This window comes from Culex pipiens, chromosome 2, assembly GCF_016801865.2.
Source record: "Culex pipiens pallens isolate TS chromosome 2, TS_CPP_V2, whole genome shotgun sequence".
Taxonomy (NCBI): domain Eukaryota; kingdom Metazoa; phylum Arthropoda; class Insecta; order Diptera; family Culicidae; genus Culex; species Culex pipiens.
In genome coordinates this window covers 108,575,882-108,600,144 of record NC_068938.1, presented here as the reverse complement: position 1 = coordinate 108,600,144, position 24,263 = coordinate 108,575,882, and the positions used below count along the sequence as shown (strand labels likewise).

At 32.0% G+C, this 24,263-nt stretch overlaps 1 protein-coding gene across 6 annotated transcripts in view; it reads left to right on the top strand.

Moving 5' to 3' along the window:
* Nucleotides 1-24,263, top strand: part of LOC120415674 (aquaporin AQPAe.a) — a 113,883-nt gene that overhangs the window by 47,498 nt on the left and 42,122 nt on the right. For all 6 annotated transcript variants that reach the window (XM_052706856.1, XM_052706855.1, XM_052706857.1 and 3 more), the window contains one exon: nt 300-502. In XM_052706856.1, the coding sequence (XP_052562816.1) occupies nt 300-502 (203 nt within the window). The remainder of the gene's footprint in view (nt 1-299; nt 503-24,263) is intronic.

Here is a 24,263-nt window from a genome sequence, read left to right as displayed (position 1 = left end):
ATTTTACTTTTCTTAAAATATTGAAGCGAAATTGTCACAAAATTCACTTCACAATCAAAGTTATGTTACTGTCAAGAATTTTAAACATCTGGAATTTGGTTTTAGCATCGTGTTTTTTTTTGTCGATGGAAGTTACAAATATGTTGCATAGTTTCTATCACCTGGTCCCGCTGCTTATTAAGTGAACTATTGATTTAAACGGTTCGGATTGAATTAGTTCAACACATTTTATTATATACATTAAGACCAAATAATCATTATTCTGAACTAACTACAATTTTCTCCTTTCCCTTTGGCAGGTGTGAAGCAGATCGTGGGCGTGTCGGACATCACCGAGAACCGCAACATATGGCGCATGCTGATCGCGGAGTTCCTCGGCACCTTCCTGCTGGTGTCGATCGGCATCGGTAGCACGATGGGCTGGGCTGGGGACGACGCGTCCAAGCCGACGATGACACAGATTGCCTTCACCTTCGGCCTGGTGGTGGCCACTCTCGCTCAGGTGAGTTGGTTGATCTGGGCTATGGTGGTAGTGACGCACAAACACGTGACTTGACGACTTGGTGTGCCTGCTGGTTTTGTGGTGCTAGACTAATTTATGACTTGCCCCGGAGCAACTTTTGAATGAATGAACCGCCTCTCACCTCCTGTGTGTGTGATGATGATTATGGTTTTGGGGTGGTCTTGACAGAGGTGTTAACGTGGCCATTCACAAGTCAGAGTCTGTAATCAAGCGATTAGCATTGTGGAGTTGTAACCTCCCTGGCGATGGATCACTCTATCGATGATCTTCCGAAAGAGGATGTACGTTTAAAATTAATTTATCGTTGGACAATTTGTTAAAGTTTCAATGCCAATTTATTGAAATCGACAGTCAAAATAATCAACTCGATCACTCCCAACGAGCGTTGATTAATCGGGCTGCTCAAATCTAACGACGTTTGTAGGACCACAATGACAGCAGCAGCAGCGACAACAAAAAAGTGGAATTACGAACGTTTTCATGAATGAATCGACAGAACCCTCGGGGTGATTTTTTTAACAGTCAGATTGTTGTGCATGCATTTATTGGTTGGTTTCCGTGCAACTCTCAAAGTCGACAGCGTGTCTACGCAGCAACAGGAGCAGTAATTCTCTTGAAATTTAAAAGTTTTATTTTTTTAAAACGAAACATTCAATATTACGCCCTTTTGAAATGATTGTCTTGATTTTATAAAAAAATGTAAATATTGTTTTCGAAACGATCGGAAAATTTCACGAATGTTTCATATTTTAACATTGAAAATCGGACAATTAGTTGATGAGATCTCGACATTAAAAAATGGTGGGTTGTTTGGGTGAAACTTAGAAAACATCAATTTGTCTGTTTTAATCTTTGGATGGTAATATCTCAGCAACTAAGGAACGTATCAACAAAGTTCATAAAAGCAAAATACAGTACTTGTTCGGTAACTGGGCTGAGAACGTAGCCCTGTCTCCGAATGCTGCTCGATAACTGGGCTGAATGAAAAATAACGAGGGGACCACCGATGCTTAATATTTTCCTGATAAAATATCAAAATAAAAGTTACTGAAATGTATTTACAATGCTTGCATATTATATTTCTTTGATTGTGACTTGAAATTATATAAAAGTTTGAAAAAAAGTTTTTTTTTGTATTGAAAAAACTTTTGGCATCCATGAACCCCTAGGTCATTTCGGTTTGTTTTGGTTTTTTGACGTTTGTCTGCTTTTTAACTAAGCTACGACCCAGTTATCGAGCGTCCAGTTAAAAAGTAGCCCAGTTAAACAACGTTACCGAACAACTACTGTATAGAAACCTTTCTCAGCTTTTCAAAAATATTTCTTTCAAAAGTGGGCATCATGGGCACTAATTTAAAAAATAATAATAACTGCGACTATTTTCTTAAAAGTAACCTAAAAATGGCTGTAACTTGAAAACGGTGAACTTTATCAAAATTTCACTAAACTAATTTTTGATTGCAATTTCGACTTTACTTCGAAAAATTAAGTTAAATTTTTTTAACGAACAATATTTCGATTTTTTGAAAAAATCAGTGTTGATTCATAAAATCATACCTCGGTCAAAGATTTTTTGCCCGTTCTGGAAATTTCTGAAAAGTTGGCAATTGATGTCCTCTAAAACATATCAGAAAAAAAAATAAAAATGGTGTTTTTGCAAATTAAGTTTTGGTGACAAAAAGTGAAATTCATACCTACAACTTTGCCCAAGACACCAAATCGATCAAAAATCCTTCAAAAGATACAGATTTTTGAATTTTCATATATCATTTTTGTATGGGCCAAATTTGTATGGAAAATAATATGGACAAACTGATGAAGCAAAATGGCTTTTTTGGGCATATCATAGGCACCAAAAAAGTTTCAGCCGGAATAAAAAATACAAAAAAAAATCGAATCACCAAAATCTCAGAGAACTGCTCAGTACATAATTGGCCACAGGAGCCATGTTCCGGAACCCCGGTAGAAGATTGACCAGAACGGTCCAGTTATTTTGGCATGTTGTTTGTTTCATCAAAGTAGACTTCTTCTAGTTTCCAACTAGTAAAACAATCAATTCTGATCTGTTGTGACCGGTTCCAGGTACCCCGGGGTAAGAATTGGCCACTTTGGTCCAGTAAAAAGGGCAATATACATGTTAAACTTCAAAATTGTTTTCAAATCTAATTGTAGAATTTGTAGAAAATGAAAAAAATAAAAAATAAATTTAACGAAGATCGGATTTGTTGTTCAATATTTATATCAAATATTAAAACGTTCACTTGTCTGGATAATAAAATACAACTTTGAAGATATCTCAATTGAATATAATGATTAATTTACCATTAATCATTATATTCAAATATTATTTGAGAATGAAAAAAAAAATGAATTTAAATTGCATTTTTCATCAATGATATTTATTGCTGTGAAAAATTGATCAAACCATTTTCCAAAGAATTTCTCACCCGTTCCACGTTTTGACTTAGTTGGAGGTTGAACCGTCAAATCTCTACACTAGAACGGCAGCTCTACAAGCAGGACCAGCTCACACACCGAAAAAAGATAAACAGCCAAGTTGTGCTGCTTTCTAAGGTCAACAGGTTAGGCGTTTGATCTTTATATTTAATTCACTGGGGTCCGCGCGCCAGAATAGAGCGAACGGCGGCGTGTGGGTCAATTTGTCATAGGAATCGAGATCGACACGCGCGCGGGTGATTGTTTGGGGTGATTGGGGTGGCCGAGGCCGGAAAGAGAGACCCCTCCTTGAACGGTTTTACGGTCTTTGAATTTGAATTCGGGTATAAATTTGAAATTCATGTGGCTTTAAACTTGAAAATATGCTAAAATCACGATCATTTTCATCAAAGTTTGAATGACTGGCGACTTTGTTTTTGTACGTCACACGTGTCACAAACATTTCGCACACCATGCCGTTCTTCTGTTGGTACTGAAGCATAGGACCGTTTTATGATTGAGTTATAAATCTCGATGTATTTGGAAAACGTGTTTCGGCCGACAACAAACGGTGTGCGTGCGTAATACGTCCAAATTGGTTCAATCAAAACTTGTTGAATTATGTTCGGCAGGCCTTTCCTTGAATTTGTAACGGCTAATTGAAATTGAACTTGAACAACAATCTGACCCACCAAAAAAAAACTACTCAATGAAAGTAACCTTATCACTCTTAATTGCCGTCCAATTTCATCTAGTTCCAACTAGATCATGGCCGGGACCGGCAGCGCCATCCTCAAGTAGTTGCATGGTGGCTGGCGTCATAAAGATAACAGAACTAAAGCTCTTGCTAGTTGTTTGATAAACACCCCAAGTGCCGCGGCAAATGGCCTTCTGGTTAAACATACGGATTACCGGAGTTTCAATTGCCCGAGCACGTTGGTCAATATTTGCCGGCATCCGAAGTGGCTGTTGGTTGTGTGGTTTTATTGGGTTAAGAAAGTTGTTCCGGAGGAAAACTATTTCTATCCAGAATTATTTGAAACAAAATCAACATGACTAACTTAAATCCTTTCTGCCATTTTATCACACTACATAAGACCTTTGCAATGAAGAAATTCAGATATGCATTTGGTTTAAAGAACTTATGCTAGGGCCAAATGAACTTTATTTCAAACAAAGTATCTATACTACATGGCATCTAAAACCTACTACAATGATATAGGCCATCGTGAACAACCATCTTTCATTCATTGTTTTTCACCAAGTTGCTGCTGCCTTCACAGAAAAAAAAATGGTAATATTACATCTGGGAAGGGGTACATCTTTTATGTCAGAAAAAAAGGTGTAATTTTTCCTCTGGAAATGTGTAATTTTACCACTTTTTCAGTCTAAATTGAGGAAAAATTACATCATAAAAGAAGTAATATTCAACCTTCCAAAATGACAGCTTCCAAATTTACATTATTTTTTTCTGTGTTCATAACACTCCGTCACAAGACATGAGGCAGAATTTAACTCACGTCATCGCTCGCGACAATAGTGCATTGGCACGCCATCAAATTATCTACGAGTTGCGCAAATTCAATCGATAACTCATGTTTACAAAATCATTACCGACTTTATCTTGAGTTTCAAATCTACTTTTTTTGTTTTGCTTCAGTCAATCGAGGTTAACTGTTTGTGATTGAAGAGTACCAACACGAGTTCCGACTGATGTTTTATTAAGCGCAGATTTAACCACCATAAAGCAGCACCTGTTTCGATAATCGAATTAGTTTTTTTGTCAGATGCACGATTTGCGGTGTTCAAACTAAAGTACAAATGTACTCAGATGTTCTATGCCATGCCCGCGTGTCAAGCTCAGCGTCAAGAACGCAACGAACGCGACTAGTCTCTCTTGAGGGAATTTCGTGCCACCAAATTAATTGGTCCCCGGAGAAATAATTAGCTCCAAAGCTCACACAAAGTTGCACTTTGGCCCGGGACAACCTACCCTACCCGGTGGCAGTGTGTAGATCGCTATCCGACTGGGTCGACCGTTTAAACGAGCATCGCACCAGGCCGTGAGGTGAGATACCATCTTCTGAGATTTTCTCGGCCACCGACCGCACAATTACTGGTCAGTTATAGAGGAACTCTACTTTGCGTTGCACGACGTGCTTAAAAGGCGTTAACGTAATTAAATTAAATTTTAACTTGATTTTCTGCTCGACTACTAATCTTGATCAAATATGAGAATATCGGTTGAGATCATCACAAATCAGCTTTGAACGTTAGACAGAGTAAATATTGGGTTTATGTTATGCTCAATGTTCAGTAATTAGGGCTAATTTTCTGATGCGCCTCGTTTCGCTTGTAACTATAATGGAACGTCAAGTAAGGAAATACTTTCACCGAAGGTTTTTCCTAATTTCCAAAGCAATGGTAGATCTGTAGTAGGCAACATATAAACCTACCTTTTCAGTCATTTTGACACGCTTGATTTAAACTATTTTGCAAATAGGAAATTCAAACAAACAAGTTTCACTACCTTTTGAATAAAACGAATGACCACCAATTTGATATTTATATACTTTCTGAAATTGACTAAGTTTAATGTAGTTTATAGACTACAAGTCTTACCCGACAAACTTCGTTCTGCCTTTTTCGTTTGTTGACGTTTAAGCCTTTTTGCTTATTCAGCCTCCTGTGATCAAAATTTGATTTTACGTAACTTTTTCCATACAATTTGCTGATGCTCCGGAATCGGATCCAGAGTGGTCAAACTTATACGAACCCAACGCAACAAAATGCGCTCCGTATTGAACTGATGGGCTATCTACAATCACTTAGCTTAGAACATCTAAGTAAAGTAGTTACTTAGGAAAGTACGCAACTTACGGCCGTCATCCACAATAAACTTAGAAATTTTGCTGGGCTGATATACGTTGCTATGCAGTTGTTTGTTTACCTTTGATATTGAAACGTCAACTTACCGTAGATTTTGAAATTTTTCAAACCATACGTCAGTTTCTAATTTGATTACTTTTCCATTGTAGAAGCTCGGCTTCATTTCCATTGATTCAAATTCCTAAGCTAAGTGAAATTGTCTAAGCTAAGTGATTGTAGATAGGCCATGATTCGCGTTCGAACAAAACCATCAAAAAATTGTGTATATATAGAAGAAGATAGAAGTTGATTCCATACCAAAAAGTGTGTTTTCTGAGTACTTGGTTTCAAAATAGATGATCATTCAGTTGAAATTAATTTCCGGATCTCTGGTTAAACCCATTTCAGTTAGGAGTGTGGAAGGTTCCAACCACATAGGTGGATAAACCCTCTACAGAATGGCTATAAAATCACTCGAAAAATTAACTTCCTAATTGGGGTGGGTTTTATAGAAAACCTAGATGTTTGGGTATCAAAAGATGCCACATAGGTTGGTTCGGGTGCCGGTGGATTTTCCGTCGACGTAATTCCGGGTTGGTACAAAATTCCTACGAAAAATCTATTCTATCGATACGAAGACCCCCAAATCGGTGTTGTACCCACTCCAAAATGCTTGTTTAACTCAGGGCTGTGGAGTCGGAGTCGGAGTCGGAGCCGGAGTCGGTGGAGTCGGGTCTTTTTGGGGACCTGGAGTCGGAGTCGGAGTCGGAGTCGTCAAAACTCGAACAGCTGGAGTCGGAGTCGGAGCCGGAGTCGGCTAATTTTTATGAGCTGGAGTCGGAGTCGGAGTCGGAGCCGAAGATTTCTGATAACCCGGAGTCGGAGTCGGAGCCGGAGTTATCTTAAATTCAAGAAAAAATATGTTTTTTTATTGTTCAGTATTTCCTATATAACAGTTTAATTTACAAAACAACTTATATTTTTAATTGATTTATCAGATGCCATTATGTATTTGAAGCTTTTTATTGTGATTGAAAAGCTCTAATTGGGTTATTACACTATAATCACTAAATGATAACCTCTTACCCAAGTATGTAGTATCCTGGTAGTATCATAATTCAAAAAATAATTTAAAAAAAATATTGGTTATGTAGTCAGACTACATTTATGTGCCTTTTCAATTCAAATTTGACCAAATTTCATCCAGATATTTCTGACACAAAGTCATCTTTTACCCCGACAGCGAATGTCTTAGAGGTTTTAAGTTAAATCATTTTTTAGGAAAAAATTACGAGGTACATAAAAAGATCATAAATAGTAATCACTGTTTTTGCATATCGAAAAAGCGTCACTGACAGTTTAACTTTTGTAACAAATAATCAACGATAATAACAATCTCTTACTTGAAACTCAACATGCGCATTTTGTTTATAATAAATAATTGAAACTAACAAAAAATGTCAAAAGAAGTTGCAACAAATTTGAAATATTCATTGATTGTTGATTTTGATGTTGATTTTAGGTAAACTATTTTGATATCGTTGCAAATTATCGTTGAACAAATCTCAAGAATTCAGTACAAAAATGAACTAATAAAAAATGTATAGAACAAAATAAAGGATTTAAATTTATTTTTCAAATATTATAAAAAAAAAACAGAATCAAAATTTATCAACTGATACGAATTTTCTCATACTGTATGTCTTACGCCAATATGACGGAAGGTGATAATCATTGCAAATCAATGTACCTTAAAAAAATGAAATATTTGTGACCTAGAAAATATTTTACTTGTGGATATTTGTTTTTTATTATATTTTAAGTATTTTCATATATTTTGATGGAGGCGAAAGATCATCCATAAAGCTTCGTTTTAGGCGAAGATTCACGAAGTATCGTGCACCTCTTTTTAAACTATATAAAATTTTAAAATTAAAATAAATTAAAAATTTCAAGGTTAAAATATTTTCCATGTCACAGATATTTGAAAAGGACATCTTAAGCGTCCTTTCCACGAAGAAATTGTTTAGATACATTGATTTGCAATAATAATCTCCTTCAGCCATAGCGTGATGTCTATGTACGCATTTAAAAAAAACAAAAAAAAATGTTTCGTTTAAAATTGTCATTTAAAAAACAAGGTGCCTGTCACTGTCCTTCTTACAAATGTCAGCCTGAAAGTGGGCAAATTGAATTTTAATGTTCAATAGATCATCAAGGCCAGGTTTCTTTAAGTTATTCATTCAAAAATAACAATTTAATATTTAAATTTATTAGCTTTGAAAAAAATATTTTGAAATTTGAGGTTAAGCAAATAAATCCAAATTTACTTACAAAACTGTTCTTCTCAAAATGCCTCTAAAACTGAAGATATTTTTTGATTTCTGTTTCCATAACGTATAAAACTTATAACCTAGAAACTTTTTTCCTGTTTATTTGCTTTATTTTACTTTTAATTAACTTATTTTTCTTGAGAAAAACATGACGCTTAGAGAGTATTTAAATAATCCTATTTATCAATGTATTAAATATAATTAACCAATAATAGTTAACTAACTTTTGAAACATTTAAAATATGTGGAGTCGGAGTCGGAGTCGGAGCCAACCATTTGTTGAAAGCTGGAGTCGGAGTCGGAGTCGGAGTCGGCTAGAGTTGGTAGGCCGGAGTCGGAGTCGGAGTCGGAGCCAACCATTTGTTCAAAGCCGGAGCCGGAGTCGGAGTCGGAGTCAGCTAATCTGAGAAAGCCGGAGTCGGAGTCGGAGTCGGAGTCGTTTGAAATATGACCCGACTCCACAGCCCTGGTTTAACTATTCTATGGTAATATATTGACATTTAGTTAAATTAAAAGTTTGAAAAATTTAGTTTAGATAAGTTTTACATAGAATTTCCAGAATTACATAAACTTTTACACTAAGTAGTTAGTAAACTTTATATTCAATCTAAATTATTTTTTTAATCAGTCAAGGATGCATATTTGGAGTTGGGAGACTGGATTTATGGTGATTTTTCAACAAATAACTTTATTAATGTGAATTTTTCGAAAGGTGTACATACTTTTTTTGGATCTTTTTTTATTTTTGTAATAGTATTTGTTATATAACTTTTTATGGAAATCATCTTTTAATGAGCTTTTTGTGGCAAAACGTTCGCCATGAGTTTCTGAACAAAACGTAGTACTAGGTTTCTGTCGAACTTTAAATTGTTTTCATTCTGGAGTTTTTTTTAAAAAAAGGTCCAATAAACCAAATTTCCAGTTTTTTGCTTTTTGAGTGTTTTGAAACCGCCTTGAGTCAGGGGTATTAAAATCACCCAAAAAGCAGAAAACTGAAAATTTGGTTTATTGGACCTTTTTTTAAAAAAAACTCCAGACATGTTTCATCACAAAATGTGCATAGTGCCTAAGGGGTGTTTATACTTTTTTTTACATACTGTACTAAATGTACAGTACTAAACGACGAGTACTGAAAAAAATCAGGTTTTGCAATGACATGCCTACAACATTTATAGCAATTCCTGAAAACCCTTTTTGAATGGAATTTTATGTCAAACATCCATGTTTTAAGTGAGTTCACCGTTGAACAATTCTCTACCAAAACCGGAAATTGATTTTATTTGTATTTTTTGGTTTGGCTCAAACTTTGTGGGGGCCTTCCCTATGACCAAATAAGCTATTTTGTGTCATTGATTCACCCATACAAGTCTCCTTACAATTTTGGCTGTCCATACAAAAATTGTATGTAAATATTCAAACAGCTGTAACTTTTGAGTGAATTTTCTGATCAATTTGGTGTCTTCGGCAAAGTTGTAGGTATTGTTGAGGACTGTTGAAAAAATAGGTACACGGAAAAACATGCAGATTTTTTAATCAACTTTTTTTTCACTAAAACTCAATTTTCCAAAATACATATTTTTTTTATTTTCGAGATTTTTTGATATGTTTTAGGGGACAAAAATCCACAACTTTTGAGCCATAGAGAAACATGGTCAAAAAATCTGCCACCGAGTTATGAATTTTTGAAAAATAGTGATTTTTGGAAAAAAATCGAAGTTTCATGCAAAAACAAGTTTGACATTATTTTTTAATGCAAAATTCAATTTGCAATCGAAAAGTACTTTACAGATTTTTTGATAAAGGGGTCCGTTTTTCAAGATATAGCCACCAAAAAATTGATTTTAGCAGTTTTACCACTTCTAAAAATATTTTTTTTGAAAAGTTCAAAAAAAAAATCTATAAAATTGTCTAAGAGACATTGAAAATTGGACCCCGGGTTGCTGAGATAGAACCGCTTTAAGAAAAAGAAACAGGAAAAATTGAAGTTTTCTAAATCTCACGAAAACAACCCACCATTATCCAATGACGATATCTCAGCAACTAATGGTCCGATTCTCAATGTTAAAACATGAAACATTCGTGAAATTTTCCGATCTTTTCGAAAAAAATATTTTGAAAATTTTTCAATCAAGACTAGCATTTTAAATGGGCGTAATATTCAATGTTTAGCCCTAAACTAAAAATGAAACTAGCCAAACATAAAACAAGAGAGGTAAAGCTCTACAGTTTTTTTTTGTAAATGTTCAATAAGCTATTGTGTTCCATATTATGTGTATAGGACCTTTAAAAAAAACTCTAGAGTTTATCGTAGAACAAAATATCAATATTGTCTCCGTGTCTCGTAATACCCATCAAACATTTAAGTGACTTCATTTTGGCCCAAATACTGTATCATTAAGGCATCATGTGCGGTCACAGCACCACACCACCACACTGTGACGTGACCGCTCAGAACGTCATATCAAGCTGGTCGGCCATTCAGAGTCTCGTTCAGTCCGGAGCAACTTTTCACAGCCACTGACCCTGGACGATTTCCAAGTTCCCCGCACCCCTTCCCTTCCCCGTCTATCATTGCTATCACCGTTGAACCTGCAAAAAAAAAGAACTGGCCAAAGTACCAACCTGTTGTTATATCTCGAGACTACCCAGGATGTGATATTAAATGATCTACTCTTGCTGGTTTCCCAGAACAGACTGACTGTGCATCACGCGCAGCCCCTTTATTCTCAAACTATCTCTAACCAGTCTCCAAACTAACCTGCGCAAACCTACGTCCCTTCTTGTATTATCCACGCATCGTTGTCTATGAATATGGGTCATCTATTTTGGTTGGCCCACGCATCAATGCGTGAAGATTTCGAGATCGAGACTTAATTTATTGTCATTCCCTTAGCGACAGCTGCAACGCGTGCTTTGTGCAATCATTGATTGCAGCTACGCTAAGGAATATACCCGAAAAGGTATAGTTGTGCAATTTAGATGCACAACATCACTACCCCTTCCGGAAAGCTGTTTAATTACACCTTTATAAATGTCATTTGAGTTACATACATTACATTTTGTTTGTGTATCTGTTTCTGTTGGTCTTTCCAGTATAACATTTTGCTCTTTTCCTCATAATATGCTTTTTGTTTATGTCAGCTGACTTAGAACAAAATCTGTTTTCTACTTGAGTGTTATTTTTCTTGGCTCAATATCTAAACCTGGTTGTTTTTTGGGACGTACATTTTTTCTCGTTACTTTGTATATATATTTTTTCTACAATTTTCAATTTATTTCCTTAAACTAATTACCTATTATTAAAAATAAATGTTAATGCAGTAAACCGATTACCCGCGGTTGACTCGGGGTTAGTAGGACACAATTTGTTTGGGAAAGGTAATAAGGAAAGGATTTTAAGCTTATTGAGTTAATCTCGCTTACTTTTTCAAAAGATCTATGTACATAGGAAACCCATGACGCATTGGTTGTTTTGAAAAAGGAATCTAGTAAAAACCCATTTATTATTCTGCATTGTCCTTAAATTATCATAAATGTTGCATGTGATTGTATTTTTATTTTGTTTTGTTTTGTTCTTATTTTTTCTCGTTTTATGAAATTGATAGATAATAAAAAATATATTGTCATTGTTTTGATATATTATGTTTGTCAATGATTTAGCTTATTTCTTTTATTTTTTCCAATCAATTTGAATATTTTTTGTATAGCTAAGTAGATATGATGTGCAGGATGACTACAGGCATAAATTATAATTTATATAATAATGTTGTTTGTGCTTATTAATTCGAATATTTTGAATATATTATATTGAAACTATTGAATGTTTCTAGATCAATATTCAGGATGGCTGTTTGTAGGCGTTGAAAGTGCGTTAACTCTCCGAAGTTGTCCGACGACGGTTTTTCAACTGTTATGATTTTGTTGCAGTTGTTGGTCTTGGCCTCGGTCCTGTTGTTGATTTACCGATTGCGATGATGTGTTATAGTTACACTGTTGATGTGTTTGACGACGAGGGGATTTCCTTCCCCCTAACAAAAAAAAAAACTTTTCACATAATGAATGTTATCTCTTTAACCTTATCAATGTGTACATTTACAACATACTTTTTCAGATTTTTTTAGAATAAAATAATCAACCATGTTAACTATCATTCTTTTGAGAAGGATACATTGTTTGAAAGAAAATTATAAAAATATTGTCTTACTTAGTGTGAAAAAATGTATTTTTGAAAAATAATTAAATTTTCAGCAAAAAGTCTTTTGAATGTTTCTATTATTTTGTGTTTTTCTAATGCTATTAGTTGTATACTGAATTTCTTACAATTGTCGATCTATTACTTATAATGATTTAAAATATAATGTTATTAGCTTTTAATTTTATAAACTTTGTAAATGTGCTTTATACTGCTTTATACATTTTGACGATATTTTTATTTTCTGTTTTTTTTTTGCTGATTTTATTTTTGCTTGTGACAATGAAATATATATGTATCGTTTTGGTGAAACTTTTTTTTTTTATTTAAAAAAGTGTATAATAGAATCAGTTTAATTTTTTTAAATCCAAATATTGAATTCTTTTCCTTTTGTTTGCTACTATTCAAATTATTAATGATTTTTTATTAACCTCGTAAAGTTTAATAACCAAAATAAATTATCTGTTTTAAAATATAATTACATTCATTTTTGTTTTATTTGATTTCATTATGCAGTAATATATGTTATTTAAAGCGAAGTACAAAAAAAAACAAGTATCATGAACATTGAATTAGATAACATTGAACTCAATTTGTTAACGTTATTTATTTTTATTTATTTTTTCTTGAAAATTAACTGCGAATTATTTTTATTTGCAAAATGAAATTATTTATTAGATAACAGATCATTGCTTTTTCTTTTTTTTGTCTATCGATGCTATGTGGATTTCACAATAAGTGTAGATTAATAATTTCTTTGTTTTGGAAATCGTATTAATAATTACGAACTTTATCATTTAAGTTTTCATAAATAAAAATTCTAAAATCCTTTAAAAATAAAATATTTTTAAAATAACCTTGAACTAACCTAACAAAAAGACTTTATCTTTCTCCGTTAGACCTCTTTTTAATATTACTTACAGATTTTTGCAATGCTTATTATTTTATTTCAAATGTCTATTTTTAGAATTCCATTTATTACTGAATATGTATATTTGTCTATGTTTGATTTAATTCTTCATTGAAATATATATTTTTCTCATGACAATTAACTAGAGTGTAATTCTATGTATATGCTTAGGAATATTTCAATATTTTTTATGTTTCAAACTTTTTAGAGTGAGCTCTGTCTAAAAAGTTTCAAACCCTTTAATATTATCCTAAATAATGTATTCATTTTTTATAATTATTATTGTTTCGGAATAATTAATAAAAATTGAAATTGTTTTTATTTGTGTATAAGGAGAAAACAAAATAAAATTATGCTATTTCCTTCGTATAGATCAGCGATTCTCAACGGGGGTACCGAGCCTACTTGATTTACACGGTAGGGGGTACCAGTCTAGAAGAAAGTTGAGAATGGCTGGTATAGATGGTATCAATGATTTTTATACGTACGTACAATGATATCGTGCGTACATGAAGTGTAGTGTTTTCTTCTCACACATTTATCAAAAATAAGATAGCTAAAAATTCAAAATAAAAATAGTGCTGCTAATTTAAATATTAAAATCGCTTCCATTTTGTTTATCAAAACTTGGTAGTTCTTTCTTTTTTTTTTAAGCATGTCTATTTATTTACCATGATTTGCTTTTTTTTACATTATGATTTTTTATGGAAATTGATAATTATTTTTAAGATATTTGTTCTGTCTAAGCTGAATATTATTTTAAATTTTCCGAAACTACTTTACAATTATCATCCACGTCAATTTTTGTAGAATCAAGTTTTCAATTTGAATAATAGATCTTTTGCTTTTTTCCTTCTTGGTATTATTTAAATTCAGGTAAAATGTTAAATTCTTAGCATGCTGTCAATTATCAAAAAAAAGTGATTTAAATGTCATTATACATTTTTTTTAATTGAGTATGTTTTATTAAAATAGTTTCTTCTTTTTTATTGTAGTTATTTTTTGGTTAAACGTATGAAAGAGTTTTTTAGCATCAGATGATTTAGAAAGTTAAAAGAATGAATTTGTTTACAAATCCTTGTTCCAATATATAAAACCTTAATATGTTAGTGAGACAGGTGATTATTTTCACATATTATTTGCAAGTAATATTATATGATGTTATTTAAATATTATCTATTTTTTTAAAACATTTTTCAAGCGTGAAATTGAAATCTTATAAATCGTTATTTGAATCATTTTAATGTTTTTTATTAGCCATTTTTTTTGGGGTCATGCAATTTTATTAGAATTTTTGATAAATTGACTAAAATAGTCAACTAAAATGTTGAAATAAAATTAAATTGAAATAATACAATTTGTCATTGTACTCAACTATAAAGTTATCATTACTATTGTTTCAAATAAATTGTTAGTCTGTAATTTTTTAGTATTGAATGTATGAATTATTTGTGTTAATATGATGTGAAAAATGAGTGTAATAGAAAATCATGATTTTAAAATTTATTGAAATATATAAACAAACATTTACCTTTTTGAAATAGTTGACAAAAACTTGAAAAAAAAATGATGAAACTGCTTTTCTTCTAAAATGGATAGAGGTACCTTAGTTCAAATACAGTAAATGAAAATAAATATTTTTTAACAATTATGAAACATTTTATTTTTTTATGCTAGATTATGCAAAGTGTCTGTTTAAACATGTGATTACTATGCTTAGTAATCTTTCACGTTAAAAAAAATGCAATTTTCGCGGGAACCACTATTCAAAAACACAAAATTTCACGGAGCGTTAAAAAAATGCTTAATTAAGCGGGATTTCGCGGAAAATGTGGAATTTCGTGAATTTCATGCTGTCCGCGAAATCGTGAAAAGTCTCTAACACTAGTGATTACATTAGTTTAATGAAGCATTTTTTTAAATTGTGATGCTTTTACTTTACTGCTTGAAACATCTAAATTAAATCAAATGAGTTAGTCTATATTTACAATTTCTATTCGATTTAACTTAATGTTTTGCATGATGTTGTATATTGAATTGCTGAATTTTGAACCTATGAATTTTCATATTATTTTTCTTAATAAAAGATTTTTTTAATATGTTTAGTTCGGTTTTCAATTTTGAAACATCGTTGGCAATAAATAATACATATATATTTTTTCATTGTTTGTAACAAATAAGAGTAAACTTTTTAATGATTTTTTAATTATTTCCATGATACAAATCCATATTACAAATTTCTAAAGAAACTAAATTATTAGATTGCTTTTTAATTTTACGAACTTTATTTTTTTATAGTTAATTTCATTTATCGATTTATGAAATGAAAATTAAGTTTTGAACACGTAAATAATCGATTTTGATTGAATGTTCAATAATATTTTAACTGAATGAATGTATAGAAAAAAGAAAATCTGGATGGATAATCAAAGAGAAAAGAAAAATCATATGATATTGAATTAATGACAAAAGTCAAGATTTGTGTATATGAGAACTAAAATCAAGTTACTAAGTTACTTACCAAGTTGAAGAAGGAAAACAAAATTGGGATAAATTACCAGGTACTAAAAATCTATGTATCTGAATTTGCCTCATCTAAAATGTATTAAATGGATTAATTTGAATGATTTGATCATCGTCTGGAAGTTTAATAAAGCGATTTGTTAAACAAAATATATTGCTTACCTTAACATAACTCAATTTTATACCATAATGCAGCATAGAAAATATATCTTATCAGACCAAATATTTATAACTCAACTGTTGTTTTTTTTTCATATCAATGTATAAATTTGTTCATTATTGCTTCTACCATAATAATACGATTGGTTCTTCTATTAATTGATCTTACCACTTTATTACACGCAAATAAAAAAATAAGTCATTGAATCAACAAAATGTTTTGTTATTTTGAACAACAAGATTCTTGTTGAATCAACGCTGAACGTCAAAGCAACTTTCTCAAAACTACAAGAGAGTTTTGTGGAATTGAGAAAATCAAGGTTTGTTTCATGGCAATTCTTTATTGACTCTCTTCTACAAAAAAAAAAGCTGAATCAAACCACGTACAGGCTGATCGAACAAATCATTTTATTGCGTGTATTAAAATATTTATTAACTATTATTAGTGCTAATAATTTTATGTTCTTATTTATTTGCATGTTTATGTTATAATTTAAAGTTTGTGATCAAATTTTATCATGTTATGTTTTATTCTCTTATATGAGATGTGAATTATTATTATTTAAATATGTAGTTTTACGTTCGAATCTCTTATATAGCTTTGATTACATTAAAAAATGTGTTTTTATTTGTAAGATTATTTACTCTCATTGGAATCAAACAATTTTTTTTTTAATGTTAACAAGTTTTTATGTTTTTATAAGGGTTAAAAAAAATATTTTTAAAGTGTAGATTTGATTTGTTCATTTATTTTTTTTATTTTAATGGTTATTATTTCGATGCATTTTCGAAGTTTAAACAATATGTTTAGATTTTTAAATTTTATGCTTACAAATGACTGACTATAATATTTAAATAATTAATAAAATTTAAATAAATTTTAAATAAATTTTGGTTATATTTGAAATTTTTATTTGTTTTGTTTATCAATACTTTTATCAAATGTATATTTTTATAATATTTGAATTATAAATTTAAGACTGTGTAAGAAGAGCTTTACTGAATAATGCTTGAATTTATTTTAATCTATTTTTTCTATGTTTCTTATCTTATTTTATCATTATTTTTAAGAGTTTTTTTTTTTTATTCTTATGATAAATTTTATTGAACTGTTTCTTATTTTTACCCTTTTTGTTTTTTTATACGTCATATTAGGGCACGGAAATGTTGTTGGTTTATAATTATAGAAAATTATTTAAAATATTTTAAATGTCATGCAAATGAAATTACTGGACTTTAATTTTTAATTTTTTTTTAGTTATTTCTATTGTTGTTATTAATATTAAATTATTATCTAATCTAATATTGATAAAATGGTTTTTAAGGTTTTGTTGACTCACTTTTTTGTATTATCTTTTTTAACAATAAATTTATGTTTACATGAATTACGGATTTTATTCCATTTATTTTTAAATTTCGAAAAATTAACATAATTTGATTATATTTTATTTTTAATTGAATTCGATGGCAATAGTATTATTTTCTTCTGCTTACTTATTTTAATTATATAAAAAAAAACATATTTGTTAAATAACTGAAATAAACTTTCTTTTATCATTTTGTTTTGTCGAAATATATTTGTTTTAGCATTAAACAAGGCTTCTGATATCTTAAACATTCGATTGACATGTTCATCACACGAAATTACTCAATACCTAATCTGTAGGAGAAAAAATAGAATTGGAAAATAATAATAGAGTTCTATTATTATTCAAAAATTGTATTTTTATACTAGTTTAAATTTCCATTTTAAAGATCAATTTAATCATTTCACTGGACATAATTTTGAATCAGATTTACTTCCAAGAAAAGTAAATGTAATTTCAAGTATTATGTTCTTACGATCAATACATAGTAGATCTTCATCATTAAATGTTTATATTGGCCAGATATAAACACAATGTATAGTTAAGATGTACTGTGTTATGAATGTAGTTGTTGAATTTTTTTTTTTAACGATACATGTTTTCTAAATTTTCAATAAAGTCAACATATTGTTTATACAAGTATTTATCATTGTTTTGAACGTAATTCAGTTTATTCTTATATTTTTCAGTTTCTATGAAATTTTTTGATTTCCCTTGAACTTCATTTTTTCCGTCATAATTTTCAAGATTATTTTTTCTATTACAATCATTTTTATTGGATTTGTTTTTATTTTGATTTTCGTTTAGAATTTGGTGCGTTCTAATTTCAAAACTTTTAATGTTTTCTTTGTTTTCAGTAACATTTTTATACGATTTATCATTTATAATATTTTCCGATATGCCATCTTGACTTTCATGAGTTTGGAATTCTTTTAATTTAAAATTGTTAGATGTTTCATTGTTTCCTTTTTTTGTTGTACTTATTTTATGTTGAGCTTCATTTGATAGCATTTTGTTGTTCGTAATAATTTTTGACTCCTCTTTTATGTCATTACATTCTTTTTGTTGTGTCGCTTGTCGTTTTTCACGTGTTTGTATATAGTAATTATTGTATTTGCTTTTTTCTAAATCATTCTTATATGTTTCAGTTTTTTCGATTAGTTTGTATATACTGTTTTCATTATAATGGTTGTTATTATTCCACTTATAACTTTTATAACCATAAAAATTTGATCTTTTTCCAGTAGAAAACCGATTGTAATATTTGCCCTTGTAACTAGGGTTGTTTTTTCTGAGATCTTGACTTTTTTGATACCAATTGTGAAAGATGTTTTGTTTATTCACCCATTCGTTTTGGGCTCTATACATAATTGGTTGAATTTTTCCAAACATTTTTAAATTGTGGAGATTAAACTTTTTCAATATAATTTCAACTTCTTCTAAAGTAGAAGCCGAACCTAAAATCAAAATCGCATTTGTGGACAGCAAATCTTTTACTTTCCATACGGATTTGTCCATAGCATGGTCGTAAAATAACTCATACTCATGGCCACAATTTTGCTTAATTTTTATTAGTTTTTGGTCTAATCTGAAAATAAATTCAGAAAGCGTTTCATTTTGCCTGACTGATATTGAATTAACAGAGTCGAGCAGCTCAAGCATTTGTTTCAAGCTTGGTTTGTATCTCTCCTGTAAAAATAGTTTGAGATCATTCCAAGTTTGGAAAAAATGGTTCTTTATTTCTGATTGAATTTTTTCAGAGAGCTTACAGTGTTTAATCACTGTAAGGAATTGTTTCTCATTTGTGGCTTCCGTTTTAGTAATTTTGTGGAATAGATCTACCATTTCAATAAACGGTTTTAATTTTTGCACCGAACCGTCAAACAGTTCGATGTGTTCTAATTTGAACCAATTTTCCATCTTTTTAAAATTATTGCTGAAAATGTATAATTTTTGTTTTCTTATGATTATTTATTTTCTACTCACCATTCGTGTCCATTGTCATCGCGAGGTCGGCATCTTTAATACACTGCGTTTTGTTTTCACTACTTTCACATTTTTTTCCGACACCAGTGTTATATCTCGAGACTACCCAGGATGTGATATTAAATGATCTACTCTTGCTGGTTTCCCAGAACAGACTGACTGTGCATCACGCGCAGCCCCTTTATTCTCAAACTATCTCTAACCAGTCTCCAAACTAACCTGCGCAAACCTACGTCCCTTCTTGTATTATCCACGCATCGTTGTCTATGAATATGGGTCATCTATTTTGGTTGGCCCACGCATCAATGCGTGAAGATTTCGAGATCGAGACTTAATTTATTGTCATTCCCTTAGCGACAGCTGCAACGCGTGCTTTGTGCAATCATTGATTGCAGCTACGCTAAGGAATATACCCGAAAAGGTATAGTTGTGCAATTTAGATGCACAACACTGTTTGGTGAATCGATTCAAAGTGCGCTTTTACAAGCCGATTAATGCGTTCGTTCCGTTCAGTCATTGACTACAACTCAGTCAGTTCAACTGAACTGAACTGTACTGGTTACGTTGAGAGGAGTGCGCAAGTCAGAACTTCAAACCAGTAGTGCAGATTTTTATAGCTCGATAACTTAATTTTTATATTTGCTGTTTTGCCCTCTTCAACACGCGTGCACCGCTTTATGATTATTTGTTCTCAAAGTGCCGCGGCGAAACCGCCCTGCCCTGCCCGACGACGACGACCCACTTTGCCTCCGTCCATTCATTCGAAAAGCGTTTCATTCATCCCGACCAAAAACCACCCCGTTGTGGACCCCGCAAAAGCGTGAAAATAAATCATTTTCAATTTAGTATAACATGGTGATGGAGATTTTTTTTTTTGTTGCTCTCTTCGCACCCTTGTCGTCGCCCCCCGAATGAATGTGAGAAAGAATCTTTGTACGATCGTGTATAGATTTGGTTCAGATATGTCAAGCAGATAGTAGAGTGTATTCATAAATTGGTATTAGCTGGGAGGTATTGTAACAAGCTGGTCCAGTGGTTTCTATTTTTTTTTTAATTTTCACGTGTTACATTTGGGTGTAAATCTACATAGTTTCTTCAACATAGCAATTTTCCAGTACCTCTTTTTTAAAGTGTCCTCGTAGGTCTGAGTAAAATAACTGAGAGACATTTTAAGTAGCTCGGAAAATTTACATTAATTTTTATTTGATGCTTCCGATTTCAAATCTTGGTGAAATTGCCTCCAAACTTGGGTTTTAAAATGCAAAAGCATGCCCTACATTTGAGATTTAAACCTTTCGTTGCTTAATTTAGATTGTTTGAAAATATGTTTATAAGTAAGATTAGAAAATTTCACAAAGAATTATGTTTAAATTATTGAAAATCCAACCATCAGTTGTCGAGCTATCCTGCGTTGAAAAATAGAGGCCGGCTGGAAATTGGCCTGGATTCAATACATATTTTATCAATTTTTTTTATTTTTTGGGATGCCATCAGTGATGTCAACCATCGCGACGCTCATTTTTGGTTCGCGGCACATTTTTTGTTTATAGTGCTTTTCAGTTACGGAATTTGACAAAGTTGTGTATGAAGGACTTGTAGAACACAACAAATCGTACAACTTTGCTGAACATAGTGTTAATTTTTGATGAATACAAAAAAAGTTACAACCAAAAATGCGTTAGGCAAACAAAAGCATCGCGAACCATTGGTCCTGAGGTCTGAAATCTTCTTGTAACTTTTTGCGTATGAATTTTACAGCTATACAATGTTCTGAAGAAATGTTGCTGTTGATGAGTTCTACAAATGCTTCGAACACCATTTTGTCGAATTCCGTAACTGAAAAGCACCACAAACGAAAAATGTGCCGCGAACCAAAAATGAGAGCCGCGATGGTTGACATCACTGGATGCCATATGTTTTTTTTAATGTCTGTAAAAAAGTCTTTGTATGTCTGTGCGTTTGTTGAAAATTAAAATAAATCAATTTACAGTTATAGAAATCCATCACAAATTGCGTTTTCAAGCATTTGAAGACTAACGAAATAAGTTTCGGTTGATATTTTTATGAATGAAGATTTTTAAAAGTCTGTGCACTTCAAAAAATGCCTGGCGCAGAAAAATCTGTGCATCTGGCACCCTTGACCTGAATAATCGTAGTTTATGAAAAAAGTTGCATAAATAAGATTTTTTTTCGTGCATTCATCCAACGAGGTTTACCAAGTTGGATAAATACGACGAGTGCTGAAAAAATCAAGTTTTGCCACGAGCTGCACATTATTTGCAATTTCGAAAAAACACCTTTGGAACGGAATTTTAAGCCAAATTTCCTTATGCGTTATCAATTAACCGTTCAAATCAATAGCATTTTGAAAAGTATTGCTTTTCAGCACCCATTTCAGTATTCATTTTCGAATCTTATACTTTTGGTAGGCCGTTTCATCGTTCAAGAAATCGGTAAGCCTCGTTAAATAAATGTACGACTGCATAAACTACTATTTCAATAGCAAATGTTTTTTGAATGATTTTGTTTTGCAATTTTTTTGTGAAAATTTTCTTTTTTTTTTAACTGTAAGTCCGTGAAAAATGCTTATTCTTTTGCTTTACTCAAAAGTAACTTTTTTGAATTCCTCAAAATTATCCAAAATAATGAAACTGTTTTTGGGTATTTCACTATTTGTAACAAAAAAAAACTAGTTTTTATTAAAAGGATAACTTTCTCTTCTCAAATGTTCTCATCATAACCTACATTTTTGCTAAAGACATCATAATGATCATTTCATCCAGGGTACACATTTTTCTCAATAGAGCAATTCCATGTCAAATATAGGTGATCGGTTGTACCGGACCCTCTCCGATTTCAATGAAATTTTGTAGACATGTAATCCCACGTTTATGTAAGCAATTTGTGTGTATATGGAGCCAGTTTCACTCGATAATGACATTTGAGAAGGCGTAAGTGTTTTCAATATTTTTGTGATTCGTATTTTAAATATTGCTTTATCTCAAAGCCGTTGCATCGTATCAAAAAGTGGTCAAAGACAAACTTCTAGAAAATTTGAAGGGGCATTTCAAAAAAATACGCTGAAAGAAAAAACACGCCACTTTTATGAGATTTTTCGATTTTTAAGTTTAAAAGTCAAGGTGAGCCCACGATTTATCTTTGTTCCACTTTTTGTGAAAATAGCCTAAGATGTTACAAAAAGACTCAAGAAAAATGCAGGATGGAGCAACTCACCTTAAAAAAAAAACACAAAAATCATTAACTGTACCTGTTTTTTTAAAGTGCTCTAAACCTCAAAATTTTCAAAAAAGGAATACGGGAAACGATTCTGTAGATAATTTTACATAAAAGTCTCCACATTGAGCACTGTCCTAAGTTCAATTCTTGTGAAATTACAGCGGTTTTAAAAATAAAAGTGTTGATAAAATTGTTTTTTGATGGTTTTTGACAATTTTTATATGACAGGCTTTTCAGTCTCGTATATATTTTTACCGAAAAGCTCGTCCAATTTCCCATTAGATTGTCTTTGACCACTTTTCAAAATAACTCGTTTTTTAATGATTTAAGCTAATTTACTATCCAGGTTACTACACCCAGAACTGGGCATCGGCATACGAGAGGATAAAGAGCACGATTCGGTAGTAAAATGATACTGTGTGCGGACTGAGAGGATAAATCCCAAAATTACCGAGAGTACTTTACTCATGGGTTCATCTTCAAAAAAGTTCATCCATCAAAAAAAGTACCGGTACCGAGACTCGAACCCAAGACCTTCGGCATATTGAACCGTGCCTTTGCCGTATGGGCCACCACGATTCGGTGATTAAGTGGCGGTCATTTGTCCATATAAGCCACTCAATAGGATGAACTGTTCCAATGAACGAATGAACACGCGAGAGGACTATACTCTCGCAAAATAGCACTTTCCTCACGTTTCTTTTCGTGAGGACTATCCCCTCGTTCTTTAACTTTGGGTGTACCACCCACTGAACTAGTGTAGTAAAAAAAATATTCTGTGTAAAAAGAGGTTTGCTCACCTTCAAATTTGTCTTTTAAACTTAAAAATCGAAAAACCTCGTAAAATACGAAATACAAAAATATTTAAAACACTTACGTCCTTCTCAAATGCCATTATCGAGTGAAACTGACTCCATATACACAAAAATTGCTTACATAAGCGTAGGATTACATGTCTACAAAGTTTCATTGGAATCGGAGAGGGTCGAGAAAAAAGAGCCTAGAAAAGTCCTGTTTTGGGCTGGAATTGCTCAATATTTATGTAATGTATCAGTCAAATAAAAAAGTACAGAAAAAAGTTTTTTCACCTTTAGAAATTCTTGGCAATAAAAAAATGCCCGTTGAAACCATTTAAAGAACCACTGCCCTATTCTTTACCAATCATGGAGTTGAAGATAAAAAATCGCCATTCACCAAAATATGGAGCAACTCTGAATTGTTCTCCCAGATCCCAGGGCCACACTTCAACCAAAATCATTACTCATCCTTTTACCCAGATCGTTGTCATTCAATGTTCGAGAGTGCGTCGTGACTTGAGCCGATCTCACCGTGATATACTTTGAACAACAACATCTCTCAAGCACAGAGATCTCGCCCGATCTGATGGTGTGTGTGTTTGCAAAACAAATTTATTTACCAGAGCCAAAAAAAACGATGGCCTATCGCAAATGTTTGAGGAGTTCTTTTTGGCAACAGCAGCTTCTGAAACCACACACTTCTTGCTCACGAATGGAACCAGTTTCGGGGGTGATGTTATGTAGTTGGATGATCAGAGTTGGTGATCTGGTGGTGCATGCGAACCTTTGAACTGACCTGACCTCATGTTGACTTTGAATTCAGGTGTTTGTTTTTGTTTTGCTTGGTGTGCGAAATATGAACGAAAAAGATTGATTCGATTGTGACCACGACGCTAGGCGTTTGATGTTGGTGGGTGGTCCATTGTGGATCT